This window comes from Vitis vinifera, chromosome 5 (genome assembly GCF_030704535.1).
Source record: "Vitis vinifera cultivar Pinot Noir 40024 chromosome 5, ASM3070453v1".
In the NCBI taxonomy this organism is placed as follows: domain Eukaryota; kingdom Viridiplantae; phylum Streptophyta; class Magnoliopsida; order Vitales; family Vitaceae; genus Vitis; species Vitis vinifera.
The window spans coordinates 9,871,526-9,894,721 of NC_081809.1; the positions used below are offsets into that span (position 1 = coordinate 9,871,526).

At 39.0% G+C, this 23,196-nt stretch overlaps 1 protein-coding gene across 2 annotated transcripts in view; it reads left to right on the forward strand.

The window, feature by feature from the left end:
• Positions 1-23,196, forward strand: part of LOC100266612 (DNA mismatch repair protein MSH1, mitochondrial) — a 78,558-nt gene that overhangs the window by 37,573 nt on the left and 17,789 nt on the right. For both annotated transcript variants that reach the window (XM_002282220.5, XM_010651864.2), the window contains exons 10-14: positions 529-638; positions 730-835; positions 941-1,016; positions 11,665-11,723; positions 13,982-14,049. In XM_002282220.5, the coding sequence (XP_002282256.1) occupies positions 529-638; positions 730-835; positions 941-1,016; positions 11,665-11,723; positions 13,982-14,049 (419 nt within the window). The remainder of the gene's footprint in view (positions 1-528; positions 639-729; positions 836-940; positions 1,017-11,664; positions 11,724-13,981; positions 14,050-23,196) is intronic.

Consider the following 23,196-nt stretch of genomic DNA (forward strand, 5'->3'; position numbering starts at 1 on the left):
TTTAATCTTCATGTAGAAGAAGAAAAGTGAGTGAAATGAATTTGAAGAAACGTGTAAAAATAATTTATTCACTTTAAATCAATTTTTTTATTTTTCTTTACCTTTCCTTTTCCTCTATTTTTCTTCTTCTTTTTTTTTTTCTTTCCTTTTCATTTTCCTTAAAAGTTTCCAAGAACCAAATGTAGGGTTAATATCCAAGTCTATTGTGGCACCTATTCTTTTGTTTAGTTTTCACTTCCTCTTAGTCATCATTTTGTGTTGAAGGATGCTTCATCCTTCCTCTCTAGATTATTTTTCTCTCAATATATATCCTGTTTTTTTTTTTTTTTGAGATAAAGAGGTATTTATTGTAGTTTAAACATTTAAGCCTTTCTCTATTTGTCTTTAGTGATCCATATATTCTTTTCTTCATTGTTAGAATGATTATTGTTTGCTTTATCATTTCATTTCAACGAGAATGGTTCTAGGTTTCTTGTTGATGCCAGTCAGTGTATCTGTTTCTTCACTATAATAGAGGCTTCTTAACAGGTACTTGTCGTTGGGGAGAATTTGGTGAGGGAGGACTATTATGGGGAGAATGTAGTGCTAGACACTTTGAATGGTTTGAAGGGGATCCTGTATCTCAACTTTTGTTTAAGGTTCAAATCTTCCTGTAGTTTAGTCAGTGCTTTTACTTGATTGTTATATTGCCCAATATATAACATCTTCTAGGTTATTTTACATCTGAAGGTGAAGGAGCTCTATGGTTTTGATGATCAAGTTACATTTAGAAATGTCACTGTGTCTTCAGAGAAAAGACCCCGTTCTTTACACCTTGGCACAGCTACACAAATTGGTTAGTCTTATTACTTTTAGGCATTTGATGTTTTATTATTGGTTTAAGAAGTTGTCTTACATTGAGTAATATTGTTCTATTTGTTGTCTATTCAATTACTTCTAGGTGCCATACCAACAGAGGGCATACCGTGTTTGTTAAAGGTGTTGCTTCCATCAAATTGCACTGGTCTACCTCTTTTGTAAGTGAGAAATTGTAGTGTTCTTTTATTTCTCTTATCCCAAGTAATGGTCATTGAGATAAACTTGATTTTGTAGATTAAGAGGTTCTTGGTCCTGCCTGTCATGCATCTAGATCGTTTCTTTACCTGTACATGAAATATGAACATCAGAAATTGTGGTGTTTTTCTCTGTGGATCCAACATGTGCAATGAACATGGCAATCTAGTTTTGAGCCTCCCTTCCTAATTCCTTGCCAAAGCTTATTTAATTGAGAATGTGAAAGAGTTAAATAATTGGCAAAAAGAGATAGCTATTATGAAATGGTATGGGTATGAAACGATAAAGATGAGCTACATGCTAGGTATGCATATTCAATTTGAATAGGATCTTAATAGTGAATTCCCGATGTCTGAATACCAAGATTCTTTCTCCTTTTATATTTATTACCTGCAATATCTCTTACTAATATATGATCCAAATTTAATTCAAGACCATGCAAAATTTGTATTTGGTTTGGGCTGGACTTGCAACTTGCATTGAAAGGAACGCTTAGTCCCCAACTTGCTTCAGTTAGCCTCTATGGGCCAGAGTTTTGGCCTTGTTTCAAGTAATATGTTAGTACAATATTTTTAAGTGGCTATTCAAAACTAATAGACAGAGTAAAACTGTTTTTATAAATGTGATAGGTGGACATGATTAAAGAATGGGTATGGTTTAACATTACAGTTTTACCTGTCATATGGTTCTTTTATTGCAATGGTTTGTTTAGTAGTTTTCTTTGTTTTGGAGTTGTTCTATTTTGAGACATGAAGGATGGATTCTGTATATAATTTTTTGCACAGTTGTTTTGTATTTCTTGGTTCTTGAGACTCTTTATTTTATTAGTTGGTAAATAAACCAATTGACGTTCTTTAGAGACGTGGGCTGAATAAGTTATTCCAGACCACAGACAGGAGAATCAAGGGCATTTGTTGAAGCTAAGAAATTCATTTAACTGACAGCAAAAGTTCCCAAATTCCTTAGATATAGTTTGCTAGCAATTAAAAACTTGTATAATGGTTCCAGTTTCAATGCATTTTACACCATTCTTAATTGAGGATGTTGGTCTCCGTTCTATGGTTCTACCTGGTTTACTTTTATCCCAAAGAGAAATTCAGGTTATCCTCTGGCCAGCCATATCTAATGGATGCATAAAGTGTCTTTGAGTTGGATAGGCTGTTAGAACATGTTTTGCTTTTGTTTTGAACTTAATCATTATGAAAGTTGTCTAGTTTAAAACCAAAAATCTGTAGTATACAAGGTTTTAAGTTTCAATGCTGGGGTGAATTTAACTCAGTCAAATAAATATGTTGAAGTTCATGGAAGTTTAATCATGAGACTTAACTACTGTATTCCACTTATGCCAAATTTTGCTAGTACTGGATATAATATCATTCTTTTACTTTATTGGGCAAGTTTCAAAGTTTCTGATTTCTTGTTGAAGACCAGGTCTGATGGGGAATAAAAATTTTCTGCTGTAGAAAAACCTTCTTCTGTTCATAAGATAGCTTATCTTCTTATTATTTTGTGAATATTTCTTGAGGCTTTTATTAAAGCCAAATCAGTGGCTATTCAAGAATGATAGAGAGGAAAAATCTACTTTCCTTATTTTCACGGTGAAAAATGATAGTGCATAAATAGGAAAGATGGCAACAACCTGCCATAGAGAATTCCTTAATTCTAGGACCATAAAGCTATCCCTAAAACTAAGGGATATACACGTAAAACTGAAATACAAAAATGAGATTTGAAATTAATCTATATCTCTTTATTTGAAAGGAGATAAGCAGGTCAACTAATCCCTATTTAATAGTGATTTTATTATCTGAATTCCTATACTCCCCCTCAAGCTGGGGAATAGATGTCTATCATGCTTAGCTTGGAAATCAATTCCTCAAACTTCACCCTTGGAAGAGCTTTTGTGAAAATATCAACTACTTGAAGACTAGTTGGAGTATGGATCAAATTGAGTATCCCTTATTCAATCTTTTCTTTGATAAAGTGACGATCTATTTCAACATGTTTGGTTTTGTCATGATGAATCAGATTCTTTGCAATACTGATTGCTACTAGATTGTCACAAAAAACACTCGTTACTCCATCAACTTCAATTCTCAATTCTTCAAGTAATCCTTTCAGCCATATTCCTTTACAAATACCTTGAGCAAGAGCCTTGAACTCTACCTCAGCACTACTTCTTGCTACAACAGATTGCTTCTTACTTCACCAGGTTACAAGATTCCGCTAAACATACATGCAGTAGTTAGTAGTAGACCTTCTGTCTTGAACAGACCCTGCCTAATTAGCATCAGAGTAGACTTCAATCCCTTTGTTGGTTCCCTTCCTAAAGTAGAGACCTTTGCTTGGTGTCATCATTAAATATCGTAGAATTCAATACACGACTTCAAGGTGCTCTTCATTATGATTGTTCATATATTGACTTATGACACTTACTGAAAAACCAATATTAGGTTGTGTGGGAAAGATAAATGAGTTTCCCTACAAGTCGTTGGTACCTTGCTTTGTAGTTTGATTCCATGGGAGTATCTAAAGGCTTACATCCTAGCATCCCTGTTGCCTGTAGTAAATCCAGAACATATTTCCACTGAGAGACCACAATACCTTTCTTTGAGCGAGCTATTTCCATGCCTAGGAAATATTTGAGAGGTCCTAGGTCTTTTATTTCAAACTCATTAGGCAATTTCCTTCAACTTGTCCATTTCATTTGTATGATTCTCAGTCAAGATAATATCATCAACATAGACAATAAAAATAGTAATCTTCTCATTCGAGGAATGTTTGATGAATAGAGTATGATCTGTCTAGCCTTGTACATACCCATGCTTCTTAACCACCATAGTAAACTTGTGAAGCCATGCTCTGGGAGATTATTTAAGGCCATATAAGGATTTCTGAAGTTTACAAACCTTACCAACATCGACTTTATTCTCAAATCCTGGAGGGATTTCCATATAGACTTCATCTTCTAGATCTCCATTGAGGAAAACATTCTTGACATCCAATTGTTGAAGAGTCCAATCCAGATTGACTGCTAAGGACAACAATACTCTCACAGTATTAAGTTTGGCAACAAGGGCAAATGTCTCCTAGTAGTCTATGCCATAGGTTTGAGTGAATCCCTTAGCCACTGGTCTTGCTTTATACCGTTCTACACTTCCATTTGGCTTGTACTTAATCGTAAAGATCCACTTACATCCAACTGGTTGCTTCCCTTTCAGCAAGTCTGATAATTCCCAAGTCCCATTCTTTTTCAATGCCCTGATTTCATCACCTACAGCCTTCCTCTATTCAGGTTTTTCTAAAGCTTCATAGATACTCCTTAGAATCTCTATATTTGACAAATTAGTAACAAATGCATGATATTTTTATGATAGTTTGTTATAAGAAATAAAGTTAGAGATTGGATGTTGGGTACATGATCTCACGCCTTTTCTTAGAGCAATAGGCATATCAGGATCATTAGGAGTATCATAAACTTCAGTTTCTTGAATTGAGTTATGTGGACTTTCTGATCTCGGATTGGATTCTTGGTTTTGCTCTGGAACAGTGTGATCCTCTAATTCTTCTTGAGGCCTTTTCCTCATTGAATAAACATGTAACTCAGTGTTATTTGCATGCTGTGTAAAAGAAGAGGTAGGAGTAGTTGGCTTAGATTGAGAGGTTAAAGGGACAAGCTATTTAGGAGCAATTTCAAGAATTTTAGAAAGGATAGGCTGAGGTATATCAGGTACAGGTTGGTTAACCGAAACACTAGGTTCAATTCTAGGAACTTCTTGAAACCAAAAATCACATTCTTGTATTCTCTCCTTGAATGTTATTTTTGATGAAAAACGGTTGATTTTTAAAAAAGGTGACATCTAAGGTGACATAGAATTTCTTGGTAGCAAGGGAATGACACTTGTACCCTTTTTGTGTGGGGGAATATCCAAGGGGAAGACATTTGTTGGCTTTAGGTTTAAGTTTGCTTCTATTATGTTGGTGGATGTGGACAAAGGTAGTGCATCCGAATATTTTTGGTGGCAAAGTGGACATTATTTGGGTATTTGGATAGACTCGGATGAGTTTTTGGAAAGGTGTTTGAAATTGAAGAGTTTTGGAAGGCATTCTGTTGATAAGATAGGTGGAAGTAAGGATTGCTTTGCCCCAAAAATGTTTGGCAACATTCATGGTGAACATAATGGATCTAGCAACTTCTAGAAGGTGTCTGTTTTTTCCCTCAGATCTCCATTTTGTTGAGGAGTATCAACACATGAACTCTGATGTACAATTCCTTGACTCTTAAGATAGTTTCCTTGGTTTGTGTCAAAGTATTCTAGAGCATTTTCAGACCAAAATACCCTAATTTTTGGTTGAAATTGGTTTTGGATCATAGTATTGAATTTCTGAAATATAAGACCAACTTTAGATTTTTCTATCATAAGGTAAACCTAGGTTTTTCTTGCCTTGTTTGGGGCTCAGTGGGTGTTCCCAGAGACAGCCAAAGAAGTGTTATTTAGTTGGAAGGGCCCTTTTGTCGGGAAAAAGAGGAAAAAGATTTGAAACTCCATCCCGTTGTGTATTTTTTGGACGGTATGGAAGGAAAGAAATAGATTAGCTTTTAGGGGGGGCTCTTTAGCTATACAAAAACTCAAAAATTATTTTGTATGTAATTTGTGGAGTTGGGCTAGGGTGTATATGGGAGAGAAGTCCTCTTCGCTTTTAGGCTTTTTGGAGTGGCTAGCGGCTCCTTAAGGGCTGGTGAGGTTGATTGTTCATGTGTTTTTTGTTTTTAAGCTGCTATGTATACTACTTGTATGCTTTGTGGCTTTTCGCCCTTTAATATATTTTGTGCTCATTTATCAACAACAAAAAAAAAAAAGGTAAGCCTAGGTTGTTCTAATGTGATCATCAACAAAGGATACAAACCATCTAGCCCCTGTAATGTTATTGATTCCAGAGGGACCCCAAATATCATTATGCAGGGCAAAAGGATGAGATACTTTGTACCCTTGAATGGGAAAATTGGTTCTTGCATGTTTTGACAACTAACAAATCTCACATTGAAAAAACTTGGCATTGCTATTATTGAATAAACTAGGAAATAGTTTTTTCAAATACAAAAGATTTTGATGTCCAAGCCTATAGTGCCACAACATAATTGCACTATCATTATTTGAAACATGAAAAGAAATAGGAAAAGGAGCACTATATGCAACTTGAGTTTTTTTTAGGATTATTAGGAACCTCAAGAAGATAGAGTCTAGCACGTTCCCTAGCATTGCCAAACATCCTCCCAAATTCCAAGTCTTGAAATAAAAATTAGTAACATAATTCAAGTCACGCGTAAGCTTACTTATTGACAGCAAGTTGTAAGTTAAATTTGGAACCAACAAGACAGATTTGAGTGCTAAATCTTCAGTAATGACTATTGATCCTATTCCAACCACCTTATATATAGAACCATTAGCAATACGAACTGTAGAATTTTCAGAACACAGGCTGTACATGTGGAATAAATCTGCATTACCCTTCATATGATTGGAGGCTCCAAAGTCAATTATCCAATGGTTATTCTTCTCCTTTTGGGAGTTCAAGGCCATTGAAAATTTACCTTTATGAGCTATGGATGCTACTGTTAGAGTTGATTGGGAAGAGGTTGCCTGATGATCAGTTTTTTTTTTTGATAAGTAAAGAGATTGTATTAAAAAAACCACCAAAGCAGTGGCTTAAGTTACAAGGAAGAAAACACCCCTCACACCCTAGCTGAACGCCAAGGGCAGAGGAGCAGCCCTACCCACACCCTTAACGGGTTGCCACCCAACCAACAAAATCAACTAAGGTCGAGGGACCATCTTTTATAGACAATTTCGTCTCTGACCAAAGAAAATAAACAAAAGAAAGCTTAAGCCTTTGAATTGACAGCTCGTCTTCCTCAAAAGCAACTTTGTTCCTTGCCTTCCAAACCGTCCAAAAGAGGCACAAAGAACTTGCTCTCCAAACACCCTTTCTCTTCTTTCCCACAAAAGTCCCATTCCACCCTAAAAGCAACTCCTTAACAGTGGCTGGCAGCACCCACTACACCCCGAACATAGAGAAAAGTAACGCCCAAAGAGTCCTTGCCTTTTCACAGTGGAGGAGAATGTGATCTATTGATTCTTCGTGCCTTTGACAAAAGTAACATCTGTTCGCTAGAGCCCATCCTCTCTTTTGAAGCTGATCCAAGATAAGGGCCTTCCCCCAAGTTGCTTCCTACCCAAAAAAACTCACTCTAGGCTGCATCGAGAATTTCCAAATAGCCGACAAAGGGAAGGAGATTGGATGGCCTGATACTAATGATTTGTAAAGAGACTTAACTGAAAACTTTCCACATTTAGTCTCTCTCCAAATCACCCTATCATCCACTGCTTGCTGAATTCGCTTCCTACTTAAGGCCACAAAAAATCTGCAAACCTCATCCAACTCCCAATCATTAAACGGTCTAGCAAAAAGTGGGTTCCAACTTCCCCCACCCTCATTGTACCTCCACACATCCTTAACCCAAGCATCCTTGAAAACAGCCAGTGCAAATAAGGAAGGAAAAGAAACACAAAGAGGTTCATCCCCACACCAAATATCTTTCCAAAATTTTACCCTTTGCCCATTCCCCAACACAAAAAATAGCCTACTTTTTACAACTTCCCATTCCTTCCTTAGAGTTTTCCACAACCCCACACCATACCCCCCCTTCCTTGCTTCCTTTGAACTCCAACCCCCTTGCTCCTCCCCATACTTTCCCCTAATCACTTGGTTCCAAAAAGCCTCTCTCTCAATAGCAAATCTCCAACTCCATTTACACAAAAGAGCCTTATTGAGGATAGAAAGGCTCTTAACCCCCAACCCCCCATTACACTTCTCAAGGCAAACCAAATCCCACCTAACAAGATGAGGCTTCCTCTCAAGAGCCCCGCCTCCCCATAAGAAATCCCTCTGAATTCGCTCTAACCTCAATCTGACTTTTCTGGGCATAGAGAGCATAGACATATAGTAAATGGGCATACTTGCCAGAATACTCCAAATCAAAGTAATCCTACCTCCTTTAGAAATGTATTGGCTCTTCCATCTAGCCAAATTTTTCCTCATTCACTCCTCCACTCCGTCCCAAACAGCCCGTTGATCTATAAGGCGCACCTAAAGGCAATCCCAAATACATGGTTGGAAGACTTCCAACCTTACACCCAATAGCTGCAGCCAATTTCTCTGCATTTTCCATACAAACCATCAGAATTAGCTCACTTTTGTCAAGATTAATTCTCAAACCCGACATGGCCTCAAACCACATTAAAATCCAACTTAAATACAACAATTGCTCCTTGGGAGCTCCACAAAAAACCAAAGTGTCATCAACAAACAGAAGGTGTGACACTTTAACTCCCTCACCACCCCTGCTCCTCGCCTTACAAGCTAACACAAAACCCCCATCTACTGCACTCCTCAGGAGACTACTAAAAGCTTCCATTATCATCACAAAAAGGTAAGGAGAGAGAGGATCCCCTTGCCTTAAACCTCTAGAGCTTTGAAAATAACCTGAGGAAGACCCATTAACCAAAACGGAAAAGCTGACTGTGGAGATACACCACTTCATCCACCTAATCCATTTCTCCCCAAAACCCATCATACTCATGACTAAAAACAAGAAAGATCATTCCACATGGTCATACGCCTTTTCAATGTCCAGCTTACACATCACTGCCCCTTCCTTGCCTTTTAAAACCGAGTCTAAAACTTCATTGGCCACAAGGACAGCATCCAAAATTTGCCTTCCTTCCACAAAAGCATTTTGAGCCTTTGAGATCAGCTTCCCCACCACCATCTTTAACCTATTGGCTAAAACTTTAGCCAACCATTTATATAGTCCTCCCACCAAACTAATAGGCTTGAAATCCCTTAAGTCCTTTGCCCCTCATTTCTTTGGGATCAAAACAATAAAAGTTGCATTTAGACTTTTAACGAAACGGCCATGGTTATGAAAATCCCTAAAAAAAACCCCATAACCTCCTCCTTCACAAACTCCCACGATGATTGCCAAAAAGCCATAGTAAATCCATCAGGCCCAAGCGCTTTATCCCCACAAAAACCCTTAAGAGCCTTCAACACCTCCTGCTCCGAAAACGGCTCCTCCAATCTAGCTGCATCCACAACCTCCAACCTCTCAAAAGACATCCCCCTTATGCTGGGTCTCCAACCTCTAACAGTAGACAACATTAATTTAAACTCATTCACCACCCCATCTCTAACCTCATTCTCCTCCGTTAACCAAAAACCATTTATTTTGACCCGGGATAACATGTTCCTCTTCCTATGAGCGTTGACCATCCTGTGGAAGAAACTAGTATTCCTGTCTCCACAATTTCTTCCAACAAAGCCCACTTTTTAAAATCCTCCTTTGCTCCTCTCCTTGCATCCACCTCCTGAACAAAAAGAGGCCGGGATAATTCCACTTTGTCCCAGAAATCCACCTGATTCAAGGCCAAAGCCTTATTGACCTCCACTTTAGCAAAATCCAATTTATTCCACTCTCTTATCAATGGCTTCAAAGCTTTCAATTTAGTTGCCAACACAATGCTCGCAGACCCACTAAAATTGAGCCCTACCCACCACGGCTGCATTTTTTTCTTGAACCCTTCTTCCGTCGACCACATATTTTCAAACCTGAATGGCATCGGACCACTCCTCACGCCTCCCCCATCTAAAAGAATTGGAAAATGATCCGAGACCGGCTTATGAAGGACACACTGCACAGCCCCAGAGAAATGACCCTCCCACTCATTCGAGACCAGAAACCGATCGACACATTGCCTGACGATCAGTTTTTGAATGATCTCCACTTGTTCCTTGCTGAAAAAAGTGGAGCTATTGGATGTCTGCTACTCTTTCTTTTCCCCTGAGCTGGCTGCTAGACCTTGACCTTCTCTGGACAAGCTGCGAGGTTTTCAGTCCGCTGGTTTGCCATATATTTGCCAGCAATGGTCCTTTATATGGCAACGATTACACCAAGGCCTGCCATTCTTCTTTTGCTTGTTGTCATAGGCGGATTGATTTGAACCATGGGCAGCAAGAGCAGAATTCTGACTGGATGTCGAGGAGGTTTTTCCTAGCATTACTTTCTGCCTACTTTCTTCCCATCTTACCTCGAAACATGCCTCTTGGATGGAAGAGATTTTGTTCTGAGGATTCATCCTCTAATTTCATCCAAATTTTTATTGAGTCCGAACAGGAACTTGAAGACTCTCCTTCTCAACAATTTTCTTATATTTTCGGCAACAATCTGGACAGCCGAGTTTATTCTCATCAAACAGGTCTAGGTGTTGCCTACACTTATTGAGTGCATTGAAATACTGTGTGACTGTGAGTTCTCCCTGTTTCAGATCATTAAGGATTTCTTTTACCGAAAATAACTCCTTGTCCAAGTAGGTCTCCTTTGCAGCATCCCAGATTTCCTTGGCTGTCTCATAAAACATGAAGGCTTCACCGATTTCATTGGTCATAGAGTTTATAAGCCAAGACATGACCATGCTATTTTCTAATTTCCATGTCTTGAACTTCGGATCTTCCGGTGGAGACGCAGTGACTGCTTCGGTGAGGTAATCATCTTTTCCTTATCCACACAAACATCATTACTGACTTCGACCACTGGAGATAATTCTGGTCATTGAGTTTGTGTCCAGTGATGGGAAGAACAGTCTTCTCCAAACCACCATGATTATTGGACTGTACAATTTCTTGACCAAAGGTTACCTCGAAAGTGGATTCTTACCTATCCATCGCCATGCCATATTTCACCTTTTGAATTTTCAGAGAAAAACAACGATGGAGGCTGAGGAAAGGTTATAAGGCAGTGCTGGAACAGAAAATCTAATCGTCAATGAAAAGGTTGCAGCAATGCAGGCCAACGACAAGAAATGCTTTGTTTTTAGATTAAAAAAACAGAGCAGAATGTTTTTTTTTTCTTCAGAAAACAGATTTCTGCAGGTTCTTAACCAACCAGTGATGAAGGCTTGAGAAAAAAAATTGAAACCCTAAGAAGCCAAATTTGGCTCTGATACCATCAAGAATGATAAAGGAAAACTCTACTTTTCTTATTTTCACTGTGAAAAATGATAGTACATAAATAGGAAAGATGACAACAACCTGCTATAGGGAATTCCTTAATTCTAGGACCATAAAGCTATCCCTAAAACTAAGGGATATACGCATAAAACTGAAATACAAAACTGAGATTTGAAATTAATCTATATCTCTTTATTTACAAGGAGATAAACAGATCAACTAATCCCTATTTAATAGGGATTTTATTCTCTGAATTCCTACAACTATCAAATTAATCTTTTGTGAAGCTTGATAGAAACTTGTTCCCTTTGTTTAGATTCCAGATGTTCTTGATTGTGTCTATCTGTACTTTTATGGCAATATGAGTAAACTATAGCCAACTATAAGTTATGCTAAGATTCCTTGTGATCATTAAAAGCTTCCAGTTTCAATAGTTGTTCACAAGCTCATTTCCTTGATGGACTCATCTAGTTGTATCTTTCTTTGTAGCATGGTAGGGATGCTCTTTTGCTTCCTGAATTTTGCTAATAATTGATGCCTCAGGTATGTTAGAGATCTTCTTCTCAACCCTCCTGCTTATGAGATTGCATCCATAATTCAAGGTGAGTTGTAAGATACAGCATATATGGTCCACATGGTCTTAACATCCTAAATATTTTTGTTAATGACTCCTATTTGTTCTTGGTTGTTCCTTGTTGAGTATGCTGTCATTTCTTATTTTATTTCTTAATGTGATTGGCTTTTGCTCCCTGTCTTCAAGCCTTTTATATGAGTAACTATTTTAGTGTGTTTTTTTTTAAATGGATGATGGATGCTTGCATACATCAATTTTTTTTCCTTTACAATTATTTCAAATGTTTTAATGCCTTAATATTGACCGATGATGTCCAAACTCTCCAATTTCCACCCAACATGCCTGAGTTGACGTGATAGAACATGAATGTGGATATGAGATCCATGTTAGATGCTTATATTTTGTCTTGAATATGATTGTTTGATTTTAATTAATTTCTTATTTTTATGTTAATTTTCTTAACATATAGTGACATTAGAGAGAGAGAGAGTTAACTGGAGAGTGAACTTCTAAAAGAATATTTAGGGATAAGATAGAAAAACTAAGGATAAAAGATAAAATGGGAAGTTTTCCTCAAGGATATCTTTGTTTTTAATTGACCTCTAATTGATTTTTTTATTATGCAGTATCCAAGTACCTGTACCCATTATTTAGATCCTTTTTTGTGACCATATCCTCAAATTTGGAAGTGTGGAGAATCAGATATCCATACAAATGTCAATGCCAGCACCTGAACCCATTCACATAGGTGCTTACAGTTCACCTTCGTTTGTGAAGATCTTTTAAGTATATTTCTTTAGCTGCTTAAAGATGAGAAATCTGCTCCTGAACATCAGGAGCTTCATGAGGAAAGGAACGACAGTGTTTTGAAGGGAGAGTTTTGGCCTAGATACAGTGAAAGAGATAACTGAACTTAGTTTTCTCCTGTTTTCCTTTAGTTAAAGACAAATGGTTACCTGAAAGCTCAAGTTGTACCAAAAGTTTATTAGGAGATTTTAAGTGTACTTATTGTACCCTATCCTCACTTTGTTAGTGGAATGAGAATATTAAAACAAGAAAGCTTGATATATCTTCTAGTAACTGTCCTTGTGTGTTGGTTTGGTTTATATGCCACTTAATTAGTCAATATTTACCATTGTATGTTTGATGAACTGGACCAGCATATTTATTTGAGTATATTATTCATATAAAATCTTTAGTGCATGAGAACAAAAGAAATTCTTAACCTGAATAGTTTTAGCATTTATGCTATGGTACTTGGATCCTTCAACTTCACCCATCATTCCTATGTTGACATGACACAACAAAGGTGTGGGTATGAGATCCTTATTGGATACTCCCACCTTTTTTCAAATTTGGATATTTGATTTTGATTCACTTATTTATTTTTATTTTCACCTTTCTTAGCAGATACTTAGATTGAAAAAAGAGAGTTTGTTGGAAGTGAACTTCTACAGAAATATTTCGAGATAAGAAAGGAAAGATGGAGATAAACGAGAAAAGAAGAAGAATTTTTATCATAGAGTTTTTTATTAATATTTAATTGTTTTTTATCCAAGTGTTGTGCTGGTGCTGAATCCTCGTATTCTAAAATTTGTGAGTGCAAATTAGATACCCAGAAGCATAACCATGCCCAACACCTGCACTTGCACCCCATGCAACATAGCATTTATGGTTCACTAATCTATTTCTACAGTTTTAGGAGCTCCAAGGCAACTACGAAATGGGTCCATCACTGGCATTGAATGTGTTACTGGATGATTGAGCAGTTGTAATAATACTTTGCATGACAAATTCTTTCATTGAAAGTGCTGGATCAGCAATTCCCAGCTTCTAATTCTCAATTGAATGGACTATGATGTGTTTTAACTTCATTAATGCCCCATAAACTATATGGAAAGCTCCAGTGAGATTGTTTGAAAGTGAAAAGACCCATGGAATTTCTGTTCTTCTGTTTTGGTTGAAGGACAATTCATCTGTCATGTGGCCTTTATTTCTTTTATCATTCAATGAAAATGTTGTTGCTGATTGAAAAAAGAGTCACATAATTAGAACTACTGAACATAGTGATCTGTTGATAGTATAGATTCTTTATATCATCATCCTGCAATGTTCAAGGGCTTTTTGTCATATGTTAACAAGTTCACACACAGAAACTTCAAATTTGACTTGCATGAAGATTATTTTCCTTTATGGATATCATTGACACATGTATGATGGTATGTTTATGCTTTCTTCATGGTTGTCTTTATAACATTCTGTGCTAAGTTGTAGTTATTTTGGCAGCAACATGCAGACTCATGAACAATGTAACGTGCTCGATTCCTGAGTTTACTTGTGTTTCCCCTGCAAAGGTCATATACCAGTAACCCCATGGACATGTTCAATATTAAAGTATCAGTATATGCTTTTTTTTTTGGTTCCTATATGTTAGTACTATTTTATATTGTTTATGGCTATCTGCAGCTGAATTTGTTTACTAATTGCAATTGGAGGTCCAGAAGGGGGAACTCAATATAATTTATTGTGGTTGTTTGGTTATACTTGTACTGATTACAACTTCATTTGAGTGTTGTTAAATTATGGATTATGAAATACTTTCTTGCTAATATTCTAAGATGTATTGTAAATTAAGACCAATCTCAAGCACCTGTTCTTCCTGAAAGCTTATCACTAATTCCTTTTAGAATTTAGCATTCCTACAGTTTTCTTTAAGTGCGATGCACTTGGTTTATAGAATACTACTTTTTGTATAAAGGGTAAGCATGTGTCCTTCCTGACATTTACACAAGGTGTGGCCTGAGCTTCTATCAGTTTATTGAAGGAGATTTCAGGATTGGGAGATGGTGCTCGTTCAGGGTGTGAGTTTACTAGCAGCAGAGGAGGATAACTTATTGTGCAAGGAGTAATAGGAGGGAGATTTTAGGTGAAATCATTTTATAATGCCATCTGCTGAGGATTTTGTATTGTTCTCTGTTCAAGAAGCTTGGTTGTACTTGTGTTCATAGGACTTGTCTTTTTGCATTGTAGGCGGTGGTGCATACAAGGATAGGGTGGTTGCTGATGAACAGATGCAGTCATTCTAAAACTAGTGGAGAATGGGCAAAGCACATTTTTAATTCACTATGATAGGACCAGGAAATTTTGACATATGCTACTGTCAATTTTCAGGCCATAATTAGTATTTTGAGAATTAGTTAGGGAGTTCCTGTTGGGATAGAAGGTTTAGGGTTTGGATAAGCAACAGAGGAAGGCAAAGCCATTGGCTCCCCTTTGCTTGTTTTGGTGCATTTGTGGGGAGAGCCTACTAACTGGACTTTAATTAAGGAAGAATTTTCAGATCAAAAGTTGTAGGAGACCATCATCAAATCCCTCTTGGAGTGGTCTACGCCCCTGTCACATGCACAATTTCAGGCACCGAGTTTTTGCGTATGTGTGGCGCTTAGATGCTCTCTAAGCCAGCCTTTCCCCAATCCACACAAGATTGCACGCAGGGTTACCAGGAGCTCCTCAACTTGTATATTATTGATCACACAATAGAATACAAGGAACTCACTAGCAAGGACTCCCACAAGAACACCGAGTAGTTCATTTGCTCTCTAAAGGCATGTAGGCCCTCTATTTATAGATGTTGCACCAAATAATCTGATCCTACTAGGGAACTAGTGTTTGAGTTCTAGTCAGACTCTAACTCAAGCTCAACAAATGCCTGTCTGAGTAGGGCTTTGACTCCTACTCAATCTTGAGTTCTCGTGCCTCAAGACTCTATCTCCTCGTGCATCGAGACTCAACTTCCCATCCTAATCGGAAGTCTCATGCATCAGGAGTCTCTTTCCTCATGCATGAGGATGTGGTCTCCTACTTGGACTAAGAGTCTTGTGCCTTAGGAGTCTTGCCTATATATATCTGATGCATCAGCCCACTATTCTCATAGCTTGAGGAGCATCACATCTTGCTTAGGCTTGTCCCAATGCCAAGACATGTCTCCCATGATCTGCCTCAAGTCCTCCCATGCATACCTTGAGTCAGTCCCGCACTAGCCATGCAACCAGATCACCTATGCTCATGTCAGCCTGCACATGAGTCAGATGCTTTTGCTGCATCTATGGTCAGTCCATGCGCATGTTGGGCTCACACATCTCACAAGGGCAAATTACGCGTTTGACCATGTAAAAGCCGCATTCCTAAGAGGGGGATCCAACAAACCACTTTCCCTTATAAACTCGTCAAAACACCTCATGTTGACTGTTAACCTAGAGTCACCCATCTTCTCAGATATCCTCCTCATCACATTAAAATCCCCTCCTACGCACCACCTTGGGAAAGTCAGACCATGCAGGTCTTGAAGCTCCATCCAAAAGGCCTTCCTCCACACTGCCTTATTCGGGCCATACACTGAGGTTAACCAAAAAAACCCTTCCTCATCAGAGTTTAATTTTACAGTAACAGAGAAAGATCCTAACACCTTCTCTAAACAATTGAACTTAACTGAATCCCACAAGATCACAATCCCCCCTGACGCCCCACAAGCAGGAAGAGCAACCCAATCCAGACTTTTACCTTTCCAAACACTACTCACATACCTCCTATCCCAAATTTCACGCTTTGTTTCCTGAAGCATCACCACATCTGGGTTTTGAGTACTTAAAAACCTTCTCACAGTCTTCCTTTTCTTCCTAGATCCTAAACCTCTTGTATTCCAACTTAAGATCTTCATGAAAACAAAAACAACCCGACACAACCCACACCCAGAACTAATCCTCTCCTCGAGTACCAGAGTCATTTTTCTTCTTTCTTCTGGAATAAACCTTGTCCGCAGAGAGAGCACTCCTGTTCTCTCCTTCCACACCTTTTCCATTATCCCTGACAATTCTAACCCTCAAACTCTCCAGAACCGACTGAACCTTGACCATCTTCCGAGGCGTAAGCCCCTCAACCTGAAAACCTTCCAACGGGAGGGTGGAAGGTTCTTGCACTGGGAACGAAACCTCACCTGAGACACCACGTACCTCAAGATTACTGAGAGTTTCCCTAAGGAGAGGCCGGTCTTTAAATTTTTGGTTAGAGGTTTCTAAGGGAACCACCACACCTTCCGAACAGGACGCACCACCACGATGGTTGTTATTCACCACAGGAGAGATAAAAACGGACCCACGCTGAAAGGCGTAGCTTGACTCCAACGGAATCGAAGAAAAAGAGTGACAGCGAGAAGGGTGAACCAAAGAAACAAAGGTTTTGGGAATAAAATTTGGCTCAAAAGTCCCAGACAGAGGAAGATCTTGCTCAGATACAGCTGAGAAAGGAGTACGCACCTCATTGATCAATTTGCATTGCAGAATCCCCTCTTCTCCCTCTGTCTCGCCGGTAGAAACTTTGGATGTTTCAAAACCAGTGGAGAGATCGCTCTTTCTAGAATGAGATTTGCCCTGAGAAGTGTCTCGATTTGTCTCCAGTGAGCCACCTCCTTCAAAGTTTCGCTTCGGGGTAGAAGACGCCTCCTCAAATCTCGGCGGCCCACTTCTTGCTCTGCGCCTTACGGAGACTGAAGATCCTTTCGGCTTTGACGACACTTGAAGAAGACCTTCCGGCATTTTATTCTTTGCAGTGAGCCCTGGTCTTAGGAGCTTTGAAGACGAAGATGCATCTGGGCCGCCATTAGAGGATCCTTTATGGGCTGGACCCGCTAAGGGCCCAAAATCTTTCGCCCCAAATTGGGCCCAATCATAACGGGCTTCAAAGGCGTCTGGTGTTGGCCCGATGTTGCTTCCCGCCGTTGGGCCCAACATCCACCTTCTCTTTCCTTTCTCCCCCTTAGCCGATTTTGAATCTAAAGAACTAAAATGGGAACGATGACGAGGCATCCAGCTATGGCACTCAATGGTCCTGTCAATAGCTCGTAGCCCCTCAACGATCTGTGACTTCTGCAAGACGCAACCCCCGGCTGACCTTAGCTCGTCCTTGCTGCGATTCGACTCAGGCCTGATAGAGTCTTCTCCGTCATCTTCTCCGGTGACTGTAACTGCAACCGTGTATGTCCAATCTCCATCTTCTACCTCTAATAGCGTTGGAAGCACGACATTTGGAAGCATCTCCACCCACAATGTTACCTTCGTCAAATCAACAAACTTCAAAGATTTCCTCGCCACCTTCGTTACCCTCCCCCACTGCTGCAAAATGTGTCTCAACTGCACCTCATCCCACAGGTGGAAAGGGAGACCTCTTAGTTCCAGCCACCCCCGTCTAAATTTTCCATTAACGACTGAGTTCTCTTTTGGCGACCATCTCCTCAGAGCAATAACCTCTCCTCTCACTGTGAAACTCCCTTGATCTTGAATCCACTAAGCTTTCCTTGCAGATTCCACAAAAAAACACCCTTTGTAAGCAGAAATGGGTGTTACAGACACCATTCCTTTCTTCCCCACCCTTCTCGCTATAGCTTTTCCAACCTCACACCAATCTCGTATTTTTCCTTTGCCTTCACAAACCACAGCTCTTGCCCATTTTCCAACTGGCATCTCTGCACCATTCCTAGTTCCTTTCTCTGCAACCACATCAGCATAGGACCTCTCACCTCTGTACATTCCTTTGCTCTCTTGAGGATTTTTTTGCTTCTCCTTCGAATCTCTTTCAGCTTGAACAGAGAACTCTTGGACTGAAACAATCACCTTCCTAAGATTTTCCCACCCACAACCATTAACACCTCTTGGAACAACTAAGACCAAAGGTTTTCTCTTTGCAACATATTCTATGATTTTCATATATCTCCCTCTGCTATTAAAACATATCTCCATCAGATGAGTCCTAGTCTTGCCCCTCATTTTTCGAATGAAACCCCTGGAAGCCTCCAAATCCACAGCTTTCTATAACTGCTCCACTAACCAACCCGTCTCCTCCTCTCCAAAACCTAAAGAAACCACAAAACCCCGACTTCTCTCTGTTATTGAAATCCACGTTCCTCCATTGCAATCTTCAGACTTCACCTGGAAAACCTTTCTCTCCACTACAACCGACTAATTTCGAATCATCTTTTTCAAACAAGATTCAAAACACAAACACTACTGCCAGAGAAATTCAATCCAAGAATTTCCAAAACAAGAAATTATCAGAAGATACAATAAACTCTAAATTTCCTTTCATCAGTCCATGTTGTGAACCAAGTTCCTAGAAGGCTTCTGCTAGTCTTGTAAATAGAGTGGCGTTTGCATCGAAAAGGCCTTCATCCACATATGCTTCTAATCATGCAACTTGCTCACGTAGTGCCTCCAGGGCACTTCTCCTTGCAGCCATTGATCAGGCTCTGATGTCAACTGTCACAAACACAATTTTAGGCACCAAGTTTTGGTGTATGTGCAGCGCTTAGATGCTGTCTAAGCCAACCTTTCCCCAACCCACACAAGATTGCACATAGAGGTTACGGGGCTCTTCCCAACTCATATATTATTGATCACACAATAGAATGCAAGGAACTCACTAACAAGGACTCCCACAAGAACACCGGGTAGTTCACTTGCTCTCTAAAGGCGCGTAGACCCTCTATTTATAGATGTTGCACCAAGCAGTCCAATCCTACTATGGAACTAGTATTTTGAGTCCTAGTCAAACTCTAACTCAAGCTCAACAGATGCCTCTCTAAGTAAGGCTTTGACTCCTACTCAATCTTGAGTTCTCGTGCCTTAGGACTTTGTCTCCTCATGTATCAGAACTCCAATTCTCATCCCAATTGGGAGTCTCACACATTAGGAGTCTCTCTCCTCGTGCCTCTAGAGTCTTGCCTATATATATCTGATGCATCAACCCACTATTCTCATAGCTTAAGGAGCATCACATCTTGCTTAGGCTCATCCCAATGCCAAGACATGTCTCCCATGATCTGCCTCAAGTCCGCCTGTGCTTGCCTTGAGTCAGTCCCGTACCAGCCATGCAGCCAGATCACCTTTGCTCATGTTAGCCTACACATGAGCTGGGATGCTTCTGCTGCATCTATGGTCAGTCCATGTGCGTGTTGGGTTCATGCGTCTCACTAGGCCTTGTTGTTAAGGCTACGCGCATCCATGCTGCAGTTTATTGCCCTTGGCTGAGGCTATCTATCATGGTTCCCATATACCCCATGTCATTGTGCCCATGGGTTGCACCACACAAAAGCAGCGAGCCTGTGTGTGTGCATTGGTTTTGCAGGCTACCGCACTAGCATGCTTGTGTGTTGTTGCTGCCCATGCATGCAGCAGCTTGTGTGCGTTTCTGAGGCTTCCATCCTGCTCACTGCACCTTATCTTGCTGCTCATGGGGCCAAGGTGCTACCCTCATGAGGCCTTTGTGCCGTCATGCATAGTTTGAGGGTTAACCCCCTATTAAGGATGGAAAATTATACATTGTTAGATATGGTTTTTGTTGTATTTTAGTTGGGTTGTTTGATTTTCCTTTCTTTTGCTTCCTCTTGTACACCCCTTATGCATATAGGGTGCATCACCTTTTAATTTGCCTATCAAGGAAAAAAAAAAAATAATCCCAAGGCTTCCCTATTTTCTCTTAGTATACTTGCTTCTCGCTTTGATATGGTTCAAATATTTGCTTTTAGCAAGACTGTGTTGGGAAGATCTACTAATACAAAACCGATTTCCAAACCTTTACATGGGTTTCAGGCATAAAGATTCTCCTCCCTATTATTCTAGACCATTCTTCAACTTCCATTTCTTGAAACTTCAACTTCTATCACCACTTATTTTGACCACAAAATCAATCATCTTTTTTACTATGTCCTTTTCCTTTCATGTTCCTTGCCATTCTTACCCAATAATAGAGCATGGTTGTTGACCTCATTGTTTGTTCTCCTCGATATCATTTTTCAGGCTCTTTCAAAATTTGATTCTCCATTTATTTTCCTTTTTGGTTATTTCATTTGGCATAGGGTTTTTTAAGAGAAAAGCATAGAAAAACTTGGAGGTTAGCCTTGTCATGTTTGTTTTATACCATTTGGAAGGAGAGAAACTGAAGAACTTTTGAAGGCATGAAGAAGTTGTTTAAAGGACTCTTTTATTCAGACACTCTTTTCTTAGTTTAGATTTTGTGTGGGAGGGAGATGCTGTAGAATTTCGTGGATTGGGTGGGGCCACACTAGTGTGTTTTCTCTTCTTGTTTCTTGCCCTTCGGTAACCTTTCTATGCTTCTTGTGTACTTGGGTTCTACCCCTTTTTGATTTGCCTCGTTAACAAATTGTTCTCTTGCCCATCAAAAAGAATCTAAAGCTCCACATAAAATCAAGGACCTTTTTTCTCATGGAAAATAAAAAAGTCAACATTAATGAAATTTGCAAGGTGTTTGGGTGTTCCTTTGTAAAATGAGACTCAACTAGAGTTAAAATGTGGATCTAATAGGAGACGCTAGGACCTTTGGAAATTGGATGTCTAGCTATGCAAACTCATTGATTTATCTAGTAGGTTGGTTGCTCTTAAACTTGGATTCCTTTTCAGCTATGCATCATTTAGCTGAATGAGCCTATGATATCCCACACCGAATAGAGAAAAAAGTTTCTGATGCTATATATGTATAAGTTCCTCTTAACCTTGTATACACATAAACGCATTTTAAAGCCATTAAGTCCCCTTGGGTCCAAAACAGATAATATCTACATGGGTAGGAGCGGGTTACTACAAATAGTATCAAAGTCGATCCTCAACCCTAGTGTAGGAGTTTTTTTGGCTCCACAGGTGGTGTCTATTTGTTTAGCTCTGCAATCCTATAGGATAGAATGAGAATGTTGTGTCTACATGAAGGGGCGATTGTGATATCCAACATTGTGTAGAGGAAAAAGTTCCTAACACTATATATGCATCAACTCCTCTTAACCTTGTAGATGTGTTTTAAAGTCGTAAGAGTCCCTTAGGCCTAAAGCAAATAATATTTACATGGGTGGGAGTTGGTTGTTACATAGACACTTCTCAGATAAAGGCTTTTACAGAGGATTTCATGTTTCCATGAGTTGTCATTTTTAGGATCTTTTGTTGGGCCATTTTTAGCTCTTGTTGTTGTTTTCACTTCTTGCTCTATACTGTTTCTCTACTTTCTACTTGAAGGATAGCTCTTCCCTATTGTACTTTGATTCCTTTTAATAGATTGTTGGATTGATAATCTATCAGAAAATAAGAAGTGATTTGCAGTACAACATGCATTTTAACCTTGAATTTAGCAATGTTTTGGTTTATCAACACACACTTGCATGTGTGGTTTGTCAACCTTGTTGGTACAATTGGAACTTGGAACAAGACGATTGAATGTGTATTGTTGCTTTGATGACTATCACAAATCAGGAGAAAAAACCAGCATTCATCGAATTCTTATTAAAAAAAACAAAAAAAGGTACAAACTATAATTTATACATAGCAAGAAGTGAAATAAGCCTTAATTCTAGGAATAATAAAATCATATCTCCGAATCAAAAAAGTCAAATAACAGCCAAATAATTACTGATTATTTGACTACTGATTTAAAACATAATTTGTCTATAATTAGAATGATTTGATTTCATTCAAATTATCTTCCAACACTCCCCCTCAAGTTAGGTTATACAAATTGAACATACCCAGCTTGTCTATTAGCTACTCGAATGATCTTCTTGATAGTGCTTTAGTGAGTACATCTGCTACTTGTTTATTTGTTGGTACATAAACCATGCAAATTGTATCGTCTTCAACCTTTGCTTTTATAAAGTGTCTGTCAACTTGTACATGTTTAGTCCGGCCATGATGAACTGGGTTGTATGATATGTTGATTGTCGCCTTATTATCGCAATACATCTTCATTGGCATCTCCTCCTTCACACCAATTTCTCCTAGAAGTTGTTTAAGCCATAGTAGTTCACACATACCATTTGCAATAGCATGAAATTCTGCCTTTGCGCTACTTCTAGCTACTATTGTTTGCTTCTTGCTCCTCCAAGTCACCAAGTTGCTCCACATAAAGGTGCAATAACCTGAAGTTGATCTTCGGTCATCTATGGAGCCTACCTAACCAGCGTCCATGAACCCTGCTTCTTGTTTCATTTTTCCTGAAGTATAATCCTTTCCCAAGAGATCCTTTAAGATACTTCAGAATTCTATAAACGACTTCCATATGCTCTTCGCAAGGAGCATGCATGTATTAACTCACAACACTTACTGCAAAAGCGATGTTTGGCCTAGTGTGGGAAAGATAAATTAGCTTTCCTACTAGGTGTTGATATCTTCCGGTATCAATAGGTGTGCTTTCTTTTTGTTGTCCAATCTTCTTTACTAGATCCATTGGAGTGTCCACAGGTTTACATCCTAGCATTCCGGCTTCTTTCAAAATATCTAGAATACATTTTCTTTGGGAAACTGATATTCCACTTTTGTTCCCTGCCACTTCCATCCCTAGAAAGTAACATAGAGGTCCTAGATCTTTAGTTTCAAACTCAACGGCCAACTTCTCTTTTAATCGTTCCATCTTCATTGGATCATTCCTAGTCACTATAATGTCATCCGCATAGA